This window comes from Eptesicus fuscus, chromosome 3, assembly GCF_027574615.1.
Source record: "Eptesicus fuscus isolate TK198812 chromosome 3, DD_ASM_mEF_20220401, whole genome shotgun sequence".
In the NCBI taxonomy this organism is placed as follows: domain Eukaryota; kingdom Metazoa; phylum Chordata; class Mammalia; order Chiroptera; family Vespertilionidae; genus Eptesicus; species Eptesicus fuscus.
The window spans coordinates 42,039,174-42,060,138 of NC_072475.1; the positions used below are offsets into that span (position 1 = coordinate 42,039,174).

The 20,965-nt window shown below is 44.1% G+C and overlaps 1 protein-coding gene across 1 annotated transcript in view; it reads left to right on the top strand.

Annotated features, from left to right (window-relative positions):
- Positions 1-1,372: 1,372 nt before the first annotated feature.
- Positions 1,373-20,965, top strand: part of YEATS2 (YEATS domain containing 2) — a 97,475-nt gene continuing 77,882 nt past the window's right edge. The window contains exons 1-2 of the mRNA XM_054713783.1: positions 1,373-1,537; positions 20,578-20,695. Of these exons, the coding sequence (XP_054569758.1) occupies positions 20,596-20,695 (100 nt within the window). The 5' untranslated portion in view covers positions 1,373-1,537; positions 20,578-20,595. The remainder of the gene's footprint in view (positions 1,538-20,577; positions 20,696-20,965) is intronic.

Here is a 20,965-nt window from a genome sequence, read left to right on the forward strand (position 1 = left end):
AAAAAAAAAGTAAGTCCTTTAAGACATGTTTATTAAACATTAAATACATCCAAAAGTTGACAACATATGTAAAGTATAAATCAATTGCAAAGTGAACCCTCTCTAAGCCTACCACCCATCTCCAGTGGTAAATCCTATCTAATAAAAGAGAAACATGCAAATTGACCATACCTCTGCCATGCCCACCGGCCAATCAGGAGCGAGTATGCAAATTAACCCAACCAAGATGGTAGTTAATTTGCATATCCAGGCACAGCGCAAAGACTGAAGACAGCGTAGAAGGAAGCCAAGCTCTACAGAAGGGAACGAAGCTGCGGAGAAGCAAGCAAGCAGGGCGGCAGAGAAGGGAGGGAAGCAGGCGGGGTGGGGTAGAAGGGAGGGAAGCAGGAGGGGCGGGGGAGAAGGAAATGAAGCAGGCAGGGTGGGGTAGAATGGAGGGAAGTAGGAGAGGTGGGGGAGAAGGGAGGGAAGCAGGCAGGGCGGGGGGAAGGGAGGGAAGCAGGCGGGGTGGGGGAGTCCTCCACAGGAAGCCTTATTGCAGGAATCTTCTTGCAACAGGCCTCTAGTCCTATAAAATAAAAGCCTAATATGCAAATTGTCCCGTCAACCATGAGTTCAACCAGGGGGCGGGGCCAGCTGGCCAACTGCTGGCAGCCCCTCCCCCTGGCCAGCCAACGGATCTGCCCTGGGCGGGTCGGCCAGACCCCACCCGTGCACCAATTTGTGCAGCAGGCCTCTAGTCTTTACATAATGAAAACAGATGAAAGGGGGACAGGGCAGAAACAGATCCCTGGAGACCAGTTGGGAGGCTAGAGGAGTCTTGAGCAGAGAGAAGAAGGAATTTGGGGCAGGGTGGTATAGGGCAAGAGGAGGATAGGGTCGGCTCAAGAGATATTTAAAGGAAACGTGGACTTGATGGATTGTCACTCGCTAGTTGTGTGACCCAGCCTTCCCAAGCCTCAGTTTCTGCATCTGTAAAATAGGCTGGTAATAACGACAGTTATTTGCATTCCTAGCACCTAGCACAAAGCTTGGTACAAGATGACACACAAAAATCATAGCCACTGTTGTCAATTACTGCACTCGGTAAACTTCATAAATGCTGGCAGAATGAATATTCTGTCCAACTTGGAGCTGGAACCTCCCATTTCCTTCTAGGAAGGAAACCGACAAAGGATGCTAACCCTGCCATAACCGAAGCCCATACTTCCAGGAAAAGTGGCAGCGCGGGCCTGGGTCTGAGTCTGGGCCAGCCCCCGCCCCCTGCAGGCCCCGCCCACATTCCAGCGAGCACCGCCCCCAGGCCGCGCGCGGCGCCGCTGCCGCCTCCGCGCGCGCCCCGCCCCGCCCCTGCCGGTGACGTGCGGGCCGAGCGAACCGGGCGGGCTACACCAAGCCTTGTGCTTCCGCGGGCTCCGGGGTCGCTGGGGCTTCGTGGCGCGGGGGTCTGTGCGGGGTTTTCACTGCTCCCTCACCTTCCCCGCGCGGCCTCGTGGCTTCCTGCTTGGCCTGCGTTCAGCCGGAGACCCGGGAAAGGGTGAGTGTTGGCGGGAGCAGGATGGGACCGGCGGGGAGCGCGCTCCGCTCTCGGGGCCTTGTCTGGGCGGGGGCGGCGCGGGCACGTGCGCGCCCCTCCCCCACCCCGCCGCCGCGCCGCCCCCGGTGCAGGGGGGCGGCGGGGGGGGGGGGGAGACCGCGGGTGAGTGCGGAAAGGAGGGGACCTGAAGGGGGAGCCTGGATCCAGGGAGTGTGTGTGTGTGTGTCCGGGGTGTCTCCGGAGCGGGAACCCGGAATTTGGGTCTGTGTGTGGGAGGTTCCTTTCCTCGGGGGCACAGCGCTCGCTGCGGGGATGGGGGCCCCCTGGAGCCCCTGGAGTCGGCGCTTGCAGGTTGGTGAGCTTGGAGGCCTGTGGTGGGGGTGGAGATCAGCGTGGCCCCCAGCAGTAGCAAGTTGTGGACTTACCCACAAGAATCCTGGAATCTCCCTCCAACCTGTCGCCATCCCCCCCCCGCCCCCCGCCGCGAAGGAGGCGTGGGGTTTGGGGAGGTCGGAGGGTGTTCCAGGAATGCTGCCCCGGTTCCCGCTGCGGAGGTGCGAGACCGGGCCGGGCTGGCGTGCGGAGCTTGGGAAAGGGAGTGCTTGGAAGAAAGGCTGGCTTGGTGGGTTGTGGCCAGATTGCAGAAGACAATGAAGTTTATACCATCGCATTCCCCCCCGTTAGGAATGTAATTATGTTAAAAAATAGAAAGGAGAGGAGTAAAGTAGCACCAAAGAAACCTTAGAGTTTGATAGTGTTTTCATCTACCCTGATAACAGTTAGAGGTTACCTACAATTTTCTATTCCGTTTTCTCGTTATCATGTAAAATGCGATGTAATAAGTAGTACTCAGGAATATAATTGCCTCCTCCTTAATAAGCAAGTAGCAAGTATTCATCGTAGAAAAATTTAGAAATACAAGCAAAACGAGAGAAAGTATCCAATAGTTTCCCGGTCCACAGAGATGATCATTGAGTGTATATTTTTGGCTGTGTATTTTCTTCCAAAGACAGGCGCAAATGATGCCCTGATTAGGAATTCAGTTTTTATGGGAATCTTTTGAAGGTTTTAAGCAGGTCAGCATCATAATGGGACTGCTCTGTGGAGACCAGTTAGGATGCTGTTTGCAGTACCGTGAACGAGGTCCATGACAGTGGAAACAGAGAAGGATAGAAAGGTTAAAAAGATACTTTGGAGCCCTGGCCCGTGTGGCTCCGTTGGTTGAGCATCATCGTGTGTACCAAAGGGTCGCTGGTTCAATTCCCAATGGGGGCACATGCCTGGGGTTTGGATGATCCCTGGGGGCGGTAGGGGGGCTTCGATGGGGAGGCTACTGATTGATGTTTCTGCCTCTAAAATAAATTTTAAAAATTAACTTTTAAAAAAAATGTTTTGGAGGAAAAATGAACAGGACTTAGAAATGGATTGGTTAGGGAAAAGGAGACGTCTTTGCTTTTCAGTATTTGTTTCGAGCAACTATGAATAGGTGGTGCCATTTACCGGGAAGAAGAATGGAAGAGAAATTTGAGGTGGGAAAAACCATGTTTTGTCTGGATATATTAAATTTGAGATGCATATTACTTATGAAGTCAGTATATTGAGGAGGCGGTTGGCTGTACAGGTTTGGCACTCACAGAAGAGAGAGCCTAGAGCTGGAGATAAAAGTTTGGGAGGCCCTGGTGAGTATGGCTAGGTGGTTGGAGCATCTGCCAGGGACCTGAGGTTTCGGGGTTCAGTTCCTGGTCTAGGGCAAGGGTTGCAGGTTCAATCCCCACCACCCAGGGTGGTGTGTGGGAGACAACCAATCCATGTTGATGACTCTCTCTCTCCCCCCCTCCCTCCCTCCATCCCTCTCATCCACTCTCTCTAGAAAATCAATGAAAAAAATATCCCTGGGTGAAGAGTGACAAAACAAAATGAAAAATTGGGGGGGACTACTCAGTTATATAGGTGATATCAAAGTTTTGGGACTATATGAGATCACTTAGGGAGTATGAGTTAGCTCCTGCACTCAATACTTTGAGGTCTGATAGAAGGAGAAGATAGAGCATAACAGGCCAATGAGGTCTGAGAAAAAGCAGGACACTGGTGTCATGGAAGCCAAAAGAGATAAGTTTCTGGAAGATGGAGAATTTTTTTTTTAATCAGTATTTCTAAGATATTTGGTAAGATGCTCAGTTGGCTTTGACATCATGGAGGTTATTGGTTTTGGGTCTATCCAATAATCTAGGAGTGAAAGGTGGAAACCAGATTGGGATAATTGAATGGGATGTGAGGAAGTGAAGACAGTGGTTGTGAATTAGAAAAAAGTGCCCCTTCCTCAAGATCCCTTACGTTCATGTACCCAAAACTAAATTTGATAGGTGAAAAATGGATGTCTTGTTTAATTTTCCCATTTCTTGATTACTAATATGGTTGAAGATTTTTTTCACATTTATTGACCATTGGTGAGTTTCTGTTCCTGTCCTCTGTACTGTTGCTGCTTTTTAAAAAAAAATCATTTTCTAATTTATTGTTGAGTTCTTTAGGCAGTAATAATACGTAGCTGATAGAGTGGAATCATGTAATTGTCTTTTTGTGGCTGGCTTGTTTCACTTAGTGTAATATTCTCTATGTTCACCCAGGTTGTAGCATGTGTCATAATTTCCGTTTTAAGGCTGAATAATATTCCAGTGTATGTCTATATCTATTTTGTTTATCCAAGTGACAATGAACACTTGGGCTGCTTCATGTTTTGGCTGTTGTGAATAATGCTGCTAAGAAGGTGGGTGTACAGATATCTGTAGTAGATACTTGTTCAAGTCCCTGCTTTCAGTTCTTTTGGATATATACACCCAGCCGAGTGATTACTGAATTATATGGTAGTTCTATTGTTAACTTTTTTGAGGAACTGCCACTTTTCTTTTTTTGTTTTTTGTTAATTCTCACCCAAGGATATTTTTCCATTGATTTTTAGAGAGAGTGGGAGGGAGAGGGAGAGACAGAGAGAAACATCGATGTGAGAGAGACACATCGATTGGTTGCCACCTGCCTGCACCCCGACCAGGGCCGGGGAACCTGCAACCCAGGTGTAAGCCCTTGACTGAAATCTAACCTGGGACTTTTCAGTCCGAGGGCCAACGCTCTGTCCACTGACCCAAACCGGCTAGGGCAGGGGTCGGCAAACTCATTAGTCAACAGAGCGAGCCGCAGTTTGCCAACCATGGGTATCATGACATTTTTGTCTTATGTTTTCCTCTAAGAGTTTTATTGTTTTACTAGAGGCCCAGTGCACGAAATTCATGGAAGGGGCTTGGCCCTCGCAGCCCCAGCTTCATCCAGAAGGTCGTCCCGCTGTTTGGCCATCAGGACTAATTATCATATTACGCTTTTATTATTATAGATATCTTACATTAAGGTCTTAGATCCTTTCAAAATTAATTTTTGTTTATGGTGTTAGATAAGTGTCTGATTTCATTCTTAAAAATTTTTTTGTAATTGATTTTAAATTAAATTTCATTTATATTTTAATGTGTTTTTATTGACTTGAGAAACAGTGATATGAGAGAAACGTCTACTGGTTGCCTCCCACACACACCCTGAACATGGTTTGAACTATAACCTGGGTATGTGCCCTGGCTGGGAATTGAACTGGGGACCTTTCAGTGCACAGGATGACACTAAGCCAACTAAGCCACACCGGTCAGGGCTTAATTGATATTGTGTATGTGTGTGTGTGAGAGAGAGAGAGAGACGTCAATTTGTTATTTGACTTAGTTATGCATCATTTATTGGTTGATTCTTGAATATGCCCTGGCTGAGGATCAAATCCGCCACCTTGATGTATCGGGATGATGCTCTAAGTCTAAACCAACTGAGCTACTCGGCCATCAGCACCATTTGTTGAAAGGACCGTTCTTTCCCCCATTGAATGGCCTTGGCACCCTTGCCATAAATCATTTGGCCATCTATTCAAAGGCTTTTTGGGGAGAAGGGGGTCCCACTATATGGTGACAGGAGAAGATGTGACTTTGGATGATGGGCACATGGTGCAATATACAGATCTTGTAATATAGAAAACCCACACCTGAAACCTGTATGTTCATGTTGACCAATGTCACCCCAGTAAATCTAATTTTTCAAAAAACGGTTTATTTTCGGTCTCTAGTCTATTCCATTGGTCTCTATATTTGTCTTTATGCCAATACCACAGTCTTTTTGTTATTGTTGTTAATCCTTACCCCAGGATACTTTTTTCCATTAATTTTTAGAGAGAGTAGAAAGGAGGGCAAGATACAGAGAGAAACATAAATGTGAGAGAAACATCCTGACCAACCGGGGCCTGGGATTGGGATTGAGCCTGTAACTGAGGTATGTACCCTTGGGGACCCTTCAGTCTGCAGGCCAAGGCTCTATCTACATAGCCAAACCTGCCAGGGCCCCAAATATCATATTCTTGATTACTGTAGCTTTGTAGTAAGTTTTAAAATCAGGAAGTGCAAGTCCTCCAGCTTTGTTCTTTTTCATGATTGTTTTGATATTTTGGTGCCTTAAAATTCTATATGAATTTTAGGGTATGTTTCTCTACTTACGCAAAAATGTCATTGGGATTTTGATAGGGATTGCATTGAATCTGTAAATGGCTTTGGGTAGTATAGACATTTTTTATTTTAAAATTTTATATATACATATACATATATATATATATATATATATATTTTTTTTTTTTTTTTCAGAGAGGAAGGGAGAGAGAGAGAAACATCAATGATGAGAGAGAATCATGGATCGGCTGCCTCCTGCACGCCCCCTACTGGGAATGGAGCCTGCAATCCAGGCATGAGCCCTGGACTGGAATTGAACCCGGGACCCTTCAGTCCGCAGGCCCATGCTCTATCCATTGAGCCAAACCGGCTAGGGCCATAGTTCATTTTTTTAAAATATATTTTTATTCATTTCAGAGAGGAGGGGAGAAAGAGAGAGAGATAGAAACATCAATGATGAGAGAGACTCATTGATCGACTGCCTCTTGCAGGCCCCATACTGGAATCAAGCCTGCAACCTGGACATGGAATTGAACCGAGGACCTCCTGGTTCATAGGTCGAAGCTCAACCACTGAGTCACATCAGCCAGGCTCATAGTTCATTTTTCGTGTATAGAAATGCAACTTATTTTCTTTTTTTTATTTGAGAAAGAAGGAAACATCAGTTTGTTCCACTTATTTCTGTGTTCATTGGTTGATTCTTTTTTAAACAAATAACTCCTTCTTTTACTTATTTATTTTTTTGTTAATCCTCACCTGAGGATATTTTCCCATTGATTTTTTTAGAGAGAGTAGAAGACGGGGAAAGACAGAGAGAGAAACATTGATGTTAGTGTGTATTGGTTGCATCCCACACATTCCCGAATCAGGTCAGGGGATAGAGCCTGCAACCAAGGTACGTGCCCTTGACCAGAATCAAACCCAGGACTCTTCCGTCCATGGTCTGACGTTCTATCCACGGAGCCAGACTGGCTAGGGCAGTGGTCGGCAAACCTCGGCTCATGAGTTTGCCGACCACTGACCTAAGCATTTAAAAGAGGAACACTGTGGCTCAGTAGTTGAACTTCGACCTATGAACTAGGACAGTGCTCGGCAAACTCATTAGTCAACAGAGCGGCAAACCGCGGCTCGTGAGCCGCATGTGGCTTGCGAGCCGCAGTTTGTCGACCACTGTTTTAGTGGATGCACTATAATTTGCTAGGGACTATTTCCAGTTTTTTTAATTATCAAACTAGAGGCCCAGTGCACGGATTTGTGCACCGTAGGGGTCCCTCAGCCTGGCCTACACCCTCTCACATCCCCGCGGGGATTGGGCTGGTCCGACATCCCCCAGAGGGATGTAGCAGTGCGGGAAGTGACAGGCGGCCAGGGAAGAGCCTGAGCCCGGGCTGGTGCCTGCCTCTGCTGCCACTGCTTGGTAGTGCTGCCCTGGAGGCGGGAGAGGCTTGTGCCACTGCAGCTGCGCTCACCAGCCACGAGCCCCGCGTCTGGCGCCCGCTGGTCAGCTGAGCGGTGCTCCCATAAGCAGCGCTCCCACTATGGGAGCGCACTGACCACCAGGGGGCAGCTCCTGCATTGAGTGTCTGCCCCCTGGTGGTCAGTGTACGTCATTCGCTTGACCATTCGCTTATAGAGTTTTATATATATAGATACATAGGAAGAGAACTAACATTTAAGCAGCCAACATATGATGTACATCACCCTTCCTTGAGAGTATTTCCTTAGGATAGATTCTCAGAAATACCTGATCCTCCTCTCTTCTCATTTGACCACAGATTTTTATTTGAATCTTCATTGCCATCTCCTTAAATTGCCCTCCCGTTTCCCTCCCTGCCTTTAATCCTGGTCCCCTTTCATTCTGTTTTATACACTGCTATCAAATGAAAAGTGAAGGTCGGTGTGCTTTTCCATCATAGAAAACAAGACTTATGAAACAGATTGTTTCTGTATCATCGGTTCTGTGGGTGTTAGAAAAAAAAGTTTTCAAAGGCTGGAGTGCATTTCATGGATGAGTTGAAATTTAATTTGATTCTTGAAGGATGAAGTAGCATTTTAGTAAGTGGAGAGAAGGCAGAGGTGCAATATTACCCATTAGAAGGTAATTGTGAGATGTTCAGGCATGTGAACTTTGATGATTGCAGACAAGGGAGAGGTAGAACTCATTCTCCTAGATAAGGATTGTTTATTCTGCTTATCTGAAGAGTGAGCTAGGGTTTTAGATATCATTGGTGATTTTTACCCATTTTGTTTTAGAAAAAATAGTTTATTTGAGGTTGAATGTATACCCTTTTATTGAGGTATATAAATCACGGTGTAAAATTCACCATTTTTATTTATCTTGTTTTTTTTTCTTTATTGATTAAGGTATTACATATGTGTCCTTATTCCCTCATTGCCCCCCCACCCCCACTCATGCCCTCACTCCCCCTGGTGTCTGTTTCCATTGGTTAGGCTTATATGCATGCATACAAGTCCTTTGGTTGATCTCTCCCCCTACCCACACCCTCCCCTACCTTCCCTCTGAGTTTTGACGGTCTGATTGATGCTTCTCTGTTTTTGTTCATCAGTTTATGTTGTTCATTAAATTCACCATTTTTAAGTGCATAAAGTATATTCACAAGGTTGTGCAGCCATTACTATCTAATTCTGTAAGTTTTCCATCTCCCTAGTAAGAAATCCCATATCTATTAGCAGTCAATCCCAGTTCCCCCCGGCAACCATTTTCTGTGTCTATTGACTTGTCTGTCTGTGGACATTTCATATAAATAGTCATATAATTTGTGACTTTTTGTGTCTGCTTAATAATATTCTATTGTATGAGAGAGAGAGAGAGAGAGAGAGAGAGAGAGAGAGAGAGAGAGAGAGAGAGATATCGATTGGTTGCCTCCTGCATGTGCTCCGACCAGGGCCAGGAATCAAACCTGTGACCCTTTGGTGCAGGTGCCAACATTCTAACCACTGAGACACACTGGCCAGGGCTAACCAGCTTTATTGAGGTACAATTTGCATATCACAAACTGCACATATATGAAATGTACAATTTGATAAGTTTCGACATCCTTATATACCTGTGAAACCATTCCCATAATCAAGATAGTGATCATATGCATTTCCCCGAAATTTTTCTTATGCCCCTAACTGCCTCTGCCTGCCTGGTCACCTCCAACTGCCCTCCCCTGCCTGCCTGGTCGCCTCCAACTGCCCTCCCCTGCCAGCCTGATCTTGCCCCCAACTGCCCTCCCCTGCCGGCCTGATCTCGCCCCCAACCGCCCTCCCCTGCTGGCCTGATCGCCCCTAACTGCCTCTGCCTCGGCCCCACCACCATAGTTTTGTTCAGAAGGAAGTCGGACGTCTGGAAGATGGCCAGTCGACCCAGTCTAATTAGCATATTACCCTTTTATTAGTATAGATAGATTATATAGGATAGGATTGCTTAAATGGGGTGCGGCGGAAAGCCTTTTTCAGCAGGAGGAGATGCTCTTGGCAGACAAAAACACATAATCCCTATATCTGGACTGATAGCCAGCCATATGCACTATACTGCCAAACCGGTCATTAAAAAATTGAATCACTTTCTTACACCTTACACCAAACAGCTGTTGCCCTTAAAACTCCTCCTCAGCCCCCACCTTAGGTTCTGCCTTCACAGTTTATCCAGATTTGGTTCTGATTGGTTGGTTTTTATGCCAGTCAGCATCTCCGGGCCTGATCTTGGAGGAGGGGCTGATCAGCAGCCGCCTCTCTCTTCGAGAGGTCAGCAGTTCAGCCCTCTCGCCTGCTGCGCGTGCAGCCTGGCGTATGGTCGAGCCTTCGGTCGTTTTGGATGTTACAACGCTGGCTCTATATATATAGGTAATAGTCTATTGTGTGGATATATCACAATTTGTTTATCCATTCACCTGTTAATGGACATTTAGGTTGTGGCTAGTTTCTGACTAGCACAAATAAAGTTGCTGTGAACATTTGTGTACAAGTTTTTGTATGGTCATATGCTTTTATTTCTCTTGGGTAAATACTTAGGAGCAGAATAGCTGAGTCATATGGCAGAGTGTGTTTAACTGTTTAGGAAACTGCCAAACTGTTCTCCAAAGTGACTGTCCCATTTTTCATTCCCACTAGCAGTTCATGAGAATTCCAGTTGTTCCACACTCTAATTGTGTTCTTTTTAACATACAGAGAAGTAAGAAGAAAACAGAAAGAGACATAAAGATACCTATAATCAATCTCTCAGATTGTTCCTTTTGGCATTTCCCTCCCCCAAATAACTCATACATGATTAGAAAATTTAAACATTGTAGTCAGGAATAAAATGAAAAGCAAAACCACTACCCAGAGACAATGATAGTTAATTGTTTTTGATGTAGAAAAACACACACATATACCAGCATCTCTTTTGTCTCTTTTTCTTCTGGTTTACAACAGAAGCAATCAAAGTATAGATGTTGTTCTGCACCTTGTTTTTTTTTTTCACTTTACAATCTATTTTAGAGGTATTTAAATAGTTTCATTACAGTTTTACAGTAGTACCATCAGTTTTGCTACAGGAAAACACAAATTTGTTCAGTGCAATTGATATATTAGAGAATTGTTTGAGTATAATCTGAAGTTTGTCTGCAAGAAATGCTAGGCAAATGCAGGAAACTACCCTGCCCAACTGAGCCACGGGAGGAATACACAAGCCACACACAGGCATGCACTTCAAATACCTTCCAGCAACCTCAGTTTACTGCTGTGTAATGAGTCATACCCATCCACATCTGGTGTTACAGATTTCTGTTGATTTCACATTACCCTCCTACCACTGGACAGTAACTCGTAAGCTGCAAACTTGCAATGTCCACTAACGACCACAGCAAACTTGAAGTCTTTTTCAAGGTAAAGTGCCATGTTTCTTTATGTACTAGAGGACTGGTGCATGAAATTCGTGCATGGGTAGGGTCCTTAGGCCTGGCCGGTGATCAGGGCTGATGGGGGCCTTCCTTCATTCCGCGCCACCCCCTGGTGGTCAGCACATGTCATAGCAGGTGATCGAACTCCAGGTCGGTTGAACTCCCAAGGGGACAATTTGCATATTAGCCTTTTATTATATAGGATTTCTTAACCATTTAGCATGTGTAAAACATCTACCATTATAATTAGACTCCCTTTTTTATGTTATTGGTAAAAATTTCGAGTGTCATACTTCGAAACTTCATTTTTCCCATAAGCCTTGTGATTTTTATGATACAATTTTACACAGCATGGTACATTTTAAAAATGTGTCTGTCACATTATAGAAGAACTGATTTATTCCATGGTATGAATGTACATACTTTCTTTACTTTTTAAACTTTTCAAGTTTTGTTTCAAAATTGGGGATATACATCATATATACTAAAGAACACATAAATAAGGAAGTATGTTATAAAGAATAGTAGTAAAGCAATAAATGACTACTTAGCTCCTACCCAGCTTACAAAATAGTAAATTACTATTTTTTTTGAATTTATTGTATGCCCCTCACTGAGCATTTTTACTTTTTTGAATATCTGAAATATTTCATGATAAAATTAAATTTAAAAATATTAAAAATCTGTACTTCCCCCTCAAGTGGTCTTCCTAATGAATATTGATTCCCCAGCTGATAGCCCTGTCAGTGCACAAATAGTGTGCACACACATACTGGGGGTAGGATAATCTGTAAATAGATTTCCGTTTAAGATTAATGTGTGTTTATCATTGTTATTTTTTATAATTGCTTTGTTGAAATCTAATTTATATGCCATAAAGTTCACTCTGGTAAAGTGTAACATTTAGTTTAGTTTAGTTTTTTAAATTATATTCACAAAGTTGTACAAACATATATCTAATTCCGAAATTTTTCATTAATCGGTAGGTTTTTATTAATGGGTAGATTTTTCAGATTAGGCAGTGTTATTCTAAAGAAAAACTAATTTTCTAAGATATTAAAAAATGTCTTAGGCTTTAAGGTGCTATTTCCTTTATAGAAAGAATCATAGCTCCAGGTAGAAAGGCATAACACTTATCCCCATAGGATTTATTGTCCATTTGAAAGCTCCAGTGAAAAGTCCCTATTTAGTGAAGATGGCAAGATTTGGCTCAATTTATATAGTCCCAATGACTGTGTCCACGAGTTTGGCACAGTCTTGATCTGGTCCTGTTCTTTTCTCTCCAACATAGATATGTAGACGAGTTTTGTTTCCTTTTTGCTTCTCTTGGAAAGAAAACTTTTATGGCTTCACAAATGATACAACAGGATTGTCATATGAGTCAGAACTATCATTTTATAGGATTCCAATGATCTTTGCCTGAAAAGGGCTTCAAGTCTTTGGAAGGTTATATGGCTCCCTTTTGTATATTTTGACACTATGTTTGGTGTATAGGTTATGATAGATCTTTGTGATTGTGTCTTTTAATAGTAGCAGTCTTTATTGTTTTCTTTGCCTTAAATTATTGTCTGTTATTAATCTTGCCAAGCCTGCTATCTTTTTGTTTGCACATGCTTGTGTATAACTTTGCACATCTCTTTTGTTTTAATTGATTTCAGAGAGGATTGGGGAGAGAGAGGGTGAAGCATCAGTGATGAGAGAGAATCATTCATTGATCTGCTGCCTCTTGCACACTCCCTACTGGAGATCAAGCCTGCAACCCACCCAGACAGGTACCCTGAACTGTGACCTCCTGGTTCATGGGTTGATGCTCAACTACTGGCCAGGCATTTTTGCACATCTCTTTATTTTAAACATTTAGCCATAGTGCTTTTGAAGTTGTAGCAATATGAACAAATTCATTTATAAGTGTAGTATTGTGGAAAGCATGATGAAAGCTAGTGTAAACTAGTAGTTATAGTTCCTGTGGATATTTATATTTTATCATGTATTTTAGGTAGCCATTAATTTATTCAGCAAATAGTTTCTTGAGAGCTTACAGGAACTGTGTAGGGGAAAGATGGAGAGAGCTATGTTGGAAGGTATGATCAGGGAAGGCTTTCTCTGATAAGGTGAACATTTGAATTGGGATCTGGTAAAACTAACCTAGGGGGAGAGCATTCCAGAGAGAAGGAACCTTAAGTCCAAAAACCCTACGGAAAGATTGAGGTGTATTTGGGGAACAGAAAGAAAACATACGTCTGAATGTTAATGATGAAGAATGGAAAGGAAGGCTGGACCCAATTCGTGTAAGATCTTGTAGGTCATGTTAAAGAGAGTGATTTTATTCTTTGTTATGAGAGGCCATTGAAGATTTCAAGCAGGGATGACATGATCAGATATATATTTTTATAGTCCTAAACAGGTATAGTGAAATACACCAACAGTTGAAATACATGGATTTTAAGTGTGTGGTTGGATGAGTTTTCATGATTGCACATTACCCATGTAACTCACACCATTATTAAGATATAAAATATTTCTATCACCCCAGAATGATCCTTATTCCTCTTCCCAATCACTCTCCATCACCAGCACCCCACTACTATTCTCTTTTCATTCACCAAAGATAAATTTGTCTGTTTCAGAATTTCATATAAGTGGAATCATTTTATGCATTCTTTCATGTCTGGTTCTTTTACTTACCATAATGATTTTGAAATTCATTCCTGTAGTTGCTTGGATAAGGAGTTCATTGGGTATACCACAGTTTGTTTGCCCATTCTGTTTTGGATTTTGTAGATATTTTTTAAATGTCTCTTTGGCTAATAGAGGAGAATGGTTGCAGATTCTCTCATTCAAATATTTGATAAAGAAACATTGGTTGTCATGTTAACAAAGGGGAAAATATTTTGTAGGAAGTGAAGACTATAGAAATAGGGCCAAAGAATTATAAAAACCATTATTAACATCTTAGAAACATTTGTCTATGTGGAAGCAGATGGAAAACGATTGTTCTGCTCCTCCCCATTACCCTTTTTAAATCAGACGGGCAAAGTTGTCTTAAATGAGAGCACAAAATAGTGGTTCTAATGAGATTCACATGCCATAAAGATCATAGAATTTTAAATAAGTTTTTATTGATTTCAGAGAGAGAAAGGGAGAGGGATAGAAACATTAATGATGAGAGAGAATCATTAATTAGCTGCCTCCTGCACGGCCCCTTCTGGGAATGGAGCCTGCAACCCAGGCATTTACCCTGACTGTGAATCAAATCCTGAACTCCCGGCTCAGCCACTGAGCCACACCAACTGGGCGATCATAGAATTTTATATTGAGAAGATACCTCACATAGTGCATAGAACATTTTTCAAGGACCTCTTTCCCCTAAGAATTGGCCACCCTTGTAAGATATGTCTGCAAGACAGGGTTCTAGGACTAAATTCTAGGGGTTCTAGGTTTTCTCTGACATGAGAACTAAAACTTTTTACTAAGAATTTCTAGTGACTATTACCTAATTTTTATGTTTTTAATTATATAATTTAAAAAAATTTTTCTCTTAGAGTTTATTTCAAAATATAGAGTATTAAAAGGTTTTGTTTTGGTTTTGGTCTTTAATCTTTTTAAAAAACTCAGACTAGTTTATGTTACTTGAATAGGTGTGATACAGGCTGGTTTTGCTTTCTTACATTATACATGGGGAAAAATGTGTGTGTTTTTAAGGCTAACGACAACATTTACTGTTTATAATGAAGCTGTTTCAATGAGATGAAAATTTTAAATTACAGGAATGAGTATTACATATATTTCTGCGTTAGTATTTGATCCCAGGGTATGGAGAAAGTCCTTTTTCACAGACAAATTATAAACAGTAACAGATTTTTTTAAACAGTTCACAGTAACATTTCAGTATTCTTTTTAATTTCATTTTATTTAAAACCTACAAAGGATTAGTAGGACATTTTGTGTCAGAGTTGAATCTGACAATATCTAACAACTGTTCACATTTCCTTTTCATAAATTTCGAAACCAGACAAGAAGAATCCAAAAATTCATATTGCCATGGTTTCTTACACATTCCATTCGCTTATTTATTACATCATGATGATAGCATGCTTCGGCATACGTGCCTAGCCTTAACTGGCATATACTTGAATGCAGCATGTGTATACTTTAGTATTCTTGCTAAGACTGAAGCAGACTGACTTATTTAAACATGCTCAATACACTCCTAAATCTTCCGATAATGTTTATCGGAAGCTCAAGTTTATGCCCAAAGATGGCAGGAGAAGATTGCTTACAAGGGCTGCATGAAATAGGAATTACCTTGGCTGAAAAAGTTAACTCATTGGTGGTTTCTTCCTTACTTACCCAACCTCCCCCCCGCCACTACCAAATTCTTCCCTTTTTCCTCTTTATTTCCCCAGCTTCAGAGCAAACATTAAAAGAGTGTTTTTGCTTCATTCCTTAAGTGAGGGTAAAATAAAGTACTATTTTCTTCAAGAAACCCCAACCTTTATGGGGAAGAACCACTGTAATCTTGAGATTACTGGAGGGGTGGTAGGAAGAGAATATGCAGATTATGAGGTCCATGGAATGGGTTAGTGAAGATGATACTGGATTCACTCATCTTCGCAGGTAATCCCATAAGACTCTTGGCAAACTGGAAGACAGGTGGTCTCTGAGGAAATGGTATGGCACAGAAATAGATTTGGAGATCTGCTGGGTTGTCTCTGCCTCCGATTTTAGATTTGTCTGAGAGTAAGGGTGTTATTGGTTTTTTTTCTTATTTGCATTAAGGAAAAAGGAATGAAGTTTATTGTTTTTTTAAAGAATGTATTCTTCATATAACTGTTCCAGAATTTCACTAGAAATTCTTAGTGACAGTTTGTCTAAAACTAGTTGCAGACCAAATGGAGAAGGCTAAAAGAAAAGAGTAAGATTTTTCTCTCACTTTTTATAAGCTCTGAAAACAGAAAATAATAGATTCAGGGTCTGTATAAAAATAAAGTCTTATTTCTGAATTAGAGCAGGTTAGGTAATGATGGTGAATAACATTAAATGGCTTGATTAAGTATGTTTATTAACACTGAAGTTTTTAGAACATTTTAAAGCTTAGGGCTGTTTTGCACGATAACAGTTATAGGGAAAATGTTCTCTTAAATCCAGGATTTACATATACATATATCAGTACATGAGTCTGACACCTGAATCAAGTGAGTCTGTCCCTGGGATGGGTGTAAGAACTGAACTAAGAGCCTTTTTTTTTTAAAGAGTAGATTTTTTTTTTTTTTAATTCTCACCTGAGGATATGTTTATTGATGAGAAGGTGGGGGGGCGGGGAGATGGGAAAGAAACATTGATCCATTGCCTCCTGTTACACACCCCCACGTGGGATTGAGCCCGCTACCTAGGTATATGCCCTGACCAGGAATTGAACCCACAACCTTTCTGGTGTATTGGACAATGCTCCAAACGGAGCCACCCAACCAGGCAAGAGGCAAGAGAATTTTAAATTGTTATTTCTGTTAATTTTGAGTGAATAAAAAAGTAAGTATTTTTTGAGTTAACATTTCATCTTCATTAATTTTATTTTAAAACTTTGTATTACCTCAATAAATATTCATTGTATTTTTGTCTTTGGTTAGGTACATAATCTCTTAGTGATAGAGCAGAGGTTTGGAAATCAGAGAAATATTCTTGTCTTTTTTATATTGTAGATTATCTAGAGGCCCAGTGCATGAAATTCGTGCACGGGGTGTCCGTGTGTGTCCCTCAGCCCAGCCCGCACCCTCTCCAATCTGGGACCCTTTGAGGGATCAGGCCTAAACGGGCAGTCGGACATCCCTCTCACAATCCAGGACTGCCGGCTCCCAACCGCTCGCCTGCCTGCAGGCCTGGTCCCCCCAACTGCCCTCCCCCTGCAGACCCGATTGCCCCTAACTGCCCTCCCCTGTCCACATGGGGTCGGCCATCTTGTGTGTTGGAGTGGTGGTCAATTTGCATATTACCTCTTTATTATATAGGATGCTAAGGGGCAACTCATGTAACCACCCTGGAGCAGTTTTTTTATTTTATTTGTATGTCAGTAGAAACTGGCTGCCCAATAAGGAGCCACTAGCCATGGATGATTATTGAATCTTTGAAATGTGGCTACTCCAAATCGAGATGTGCTCTCCGTTTAAAATACACACTGGATTTTAAAGACTTAGTTCAAAGATAAGAATGTAAAAAGTATCTTCTTGCTAATTTGTTTATATTGATTACATTGTTGGAGTAATATTTTGGGTATATTGGTTGAATAAAATACATTATTAAAATTAATTTCACCCATTTTTTTTCCTCTTTTAAATGTGACTGCTAGGCCCTGACTGGTTTATTCAGTTGGTTAGAGCAGTGGTCAGCAAACCGCAGCTCGCTAGCCACATGCGGCTCTTTGGCCCCTTGAGTGTTCTAACGCCACTTCTTCAAAATAGACTCGCCCAGGCCGAAAACCGACTTCTGCGCATGGGCCACAAAGTTTCAATCACACCACACGTGGTATTTTGTGGAAGAGCCACACTCAAGGGGCCAAAGAACCGCATGTGGCTTGCGAGCCGCGGTTTGCCGACCACTGGGTTAGAGCATCATCCCGATGCATCAAGGTTGTGGGTTCGATCCCTGGCCAAGGCACGTACAAGAATAAACCAATGGGTCCGGGTGAGGCCGTGTGCCCCTGGATCCGGGTGAAGCTGGGTCCCGGGCCCGGGTGAGGCCGTGTGCCCCCGGGTCCGGGTGAGGCCTCGCGCCCCTGGGTCTGGGAGAGGCCACGTGCCCCTGGGTCTGGGAGAGGCCACGCGCCCCCGGGTCCGGGTGAGGCCTCGCGCCCCTGGGTCTGGGTGAAGCTGGATCCCGGGTCCGGGTGAGGCCATGTGCCCCTGGATCCGGGTAAGGCTGGGTCCCGGGTCCGGGTGAGGCCACGCGCCCCTGGGTCCGGGTGAGGCCATGTGTCCCTGGATCCGGGTGAGACCTCGCGCACCTAGGTCCGGGTGAGGCCACGTGCCCCTGGGTCTGGGAGAGGCCACGCGCCCCCCCGGTCCGGGTGAGGCCATGTGTCCCTGGATCCGGGTGAGGCCTCGCGCACCTAGGTCCGGGTGAGGCCACGCGCCCCTGGGTCTGGGAGAGGCCACGCGCCCCCGGGTCCAGGTGAGGCCATGTGTCCCTGGATCCGGGTGAGGCTGGGTCCCGGGTCCGGGTGAGGCCTCGCGCACCTAGGTCCGGGTGAGGCCACGCGCCCCTGGGTCCGGGTGAGGCCATGTGCCCCTGGATCCGGGTAAGGCTGGGTCCCGGGTCCGGGTGAGGCCTCGCGCACCTAGGTCCGGGTGAGGCCACGCGCCCCTGGGTCCGGGTGAGGCCATGTGTCCCTGGATCCGGGTGAGACCTCGCGCACCTAGGTCCGGGTGAGGCCACGTGCCCCTGGGTCTGGGAGAGGCCACGCGCCCCCGGGTCCGGGTGAGGCCATGTGTCCCTGGATCCGGGTGAGGCCTCGCGCACCTAGGTCCGGGTGAGGCCACGCGCCCCTGGGTCTGGGAGAGGCCACGTGCCCCCGGGTCCAGGTGAGGCCATGTGTCCCTGGATCCGGGTGAGGCTGGGTCCCGGGTCCGGGTGAGGCCTCGCGCACCTAGGTCCGGGTGAGGCCACGCGCCCCTGGGTCTGAGAGAGGCCACGCGCCCCTGGGTCCGGGTGAGGCCATGTGTCCCTGGATCCGGGTGAGGCCTCGCGCACCTAGGCCCGGGTGAGGCCACGTGCCCCTGGGTCTGGGAGAGGCCACACGCCCCTGGGTCCGGGTGAGGCCACGCGCCACTGGACCCGGATGAGGCTGGGTCCCTGGGCCTGGGTGAGGCCATGTGCCCGGGTGAGGCCATGTGCCACTGGGTCCGGGTGAGGCCTTGCGCCCCTGGGTCCGGGTGAGGCCTTGCGCCCCTGGGTACGGGTGAAGCCGGATCCTGGGCCCGGGTGAGGCCGTGTGCCCCTGGATCCATCCGGGTGAGGCTGGGTCCCGGGCCCGGGTGAGGCCACGCGCCCCTTGGGTCTGGGTGAGGCCACGTGCCCCTTAGTCCGGGTGAAGCCGTGACCCTGGGTCCGGCCAAGACCAAACCAGAGGGAGTCGGACCTCCGTTACCACCATTTGTCCACCATCCAGAGCTGAGGGGTCAGTGCTGACATGTACATATAAGGAACTGGTGGACATTGAAATTGGGTCTCAAAAGAACTGTTGGTCCAGAAAGAAACTCACTACAGACTGATTCATTTGCCTGTCAGCATAACTATTATTGTTCGTCTCACATTCAGTTCTTATAAGTATATCTCTAGTGACACATGATCTCGCTCATCTAGGGGAAATGATGAACAACATAGACTGAGGAACAAGAACAGAACCAGAAACAAGGAGGCATCGATCGGACTATCGGGCCTCAGAGGGAGGGTAGGGGAAGGTGGGGGTAGGGGGGAGAGATCAACCAAAGGACTTGTGTGCATGCATATGAGCCTATCCAATGGTTAAGTTCAACAGGGGGTTGGGGCATCCGTGGGGAGGGGTGTGGGATGGGAATGGGGGAATGAGGACAAATATGTGACACCTTAATCAATAAAGAAATTAAAAAAAAAAAAAGAATAAACCAATGAATGCACCAGTGGGTGGGACAGCAGATCGATCTCTCTCTCTCTCTCTCTCTCTCTCTCTCTCTCTCTCTCAAATAAGGCTGCTAGAAGATATTAAATTTGTTTGTGGCTCACATGATACTTCCTTTGGACAGTGCTGGTCTAGACAGCATGTATTACAGTGACTTAAGAAAAGTTAGTAAGTGCTCAATGAAACAAGTTTGGAAGAGGAGCACTGTCCAGCAGGACTTTTTGCAGTGACATAATTCTTCTATGTCTTTGCTTATAGTAGTAGCTACTAGCCACTGATGACTATTGAGCACGTGAAATGTAGCTCGTTCTGAAATGTGAAATATTGAAATGTGGAACAAAACTGAATTCTAAATTTTATTTAATTTTAATTAACTTTAAATAGCGATGTATGGGTAGTGGCTCATGTATTAGGACAATGCAGATCTAGAAGATTTATTGGACTTTACTATAAGTCTATACAGTTTGTTTATTATGAGTAATAATAAACTATCAATAACAATATTTATTGAGTACCTGTTCTGTAGTAGGTATTGTGTAAGTACCAGAGAGAGGATTTATATAATAAATTTTTTATTGAGACTATATTGCTCATATTTTGTAATATGTTTGATACATTAGGAATTTCAAGATAATGTGTGGGCCTACCATGTTTTCATTCAAGTCTGTTTTTTTTCCCTTTTCTTTCTTTTCCTTACGATGGTCCTTCTGTGAAAGCCTGGCCCTTTAAAAAAGTCTGAACAATGTGCTGCTTTGTTAAAGGATTTTCTCTTGGAAGGAAATCCATGCTTTGTAACAGATGATGATGAGCATGATGATTTTTTTTAGTAAACTTTTGAAGTTGTGTCTTGGGGTTGAGAGGGATATGTACATATTTACACTGACTTGTGTCAGTATTTATTCCCGTTGTATGTGTGTACACATATATTTATAAGTACTAGTACCCAGCTGTGTTATTAATTAATTTATTATTGCTTCACAGTGAAGAACGGATGTCATCATGTCTGGAATCAAGCGAACAATTAAAGAAACTGACCCTGATTATGAGGATGTATCTGTGGCTCTTCCAAATAAGCGGCATAAAGCAATTGAGAATTCAGGTAGAAATTCACCTACCTTAGGAAATTATGTATTTTTTTGTTGGCACATGCTAAAATGAAATGCATTTCCAAGGTGTATATAATTTGAAGAAGCTTGTGAGAGGGATAAATAAGTGCTCTGTTTAATAGTAATACACCATGTGTGGCATAAAAGATAGGAACAATCAGGTAGACTGTGAAGCATCAGTAATGAGACAGGCTATAAGTTTTAGTCATTATTGTATGTTAGGTGTAATCATAAAGTCTTATATAAGCTATGTGTACTACAGT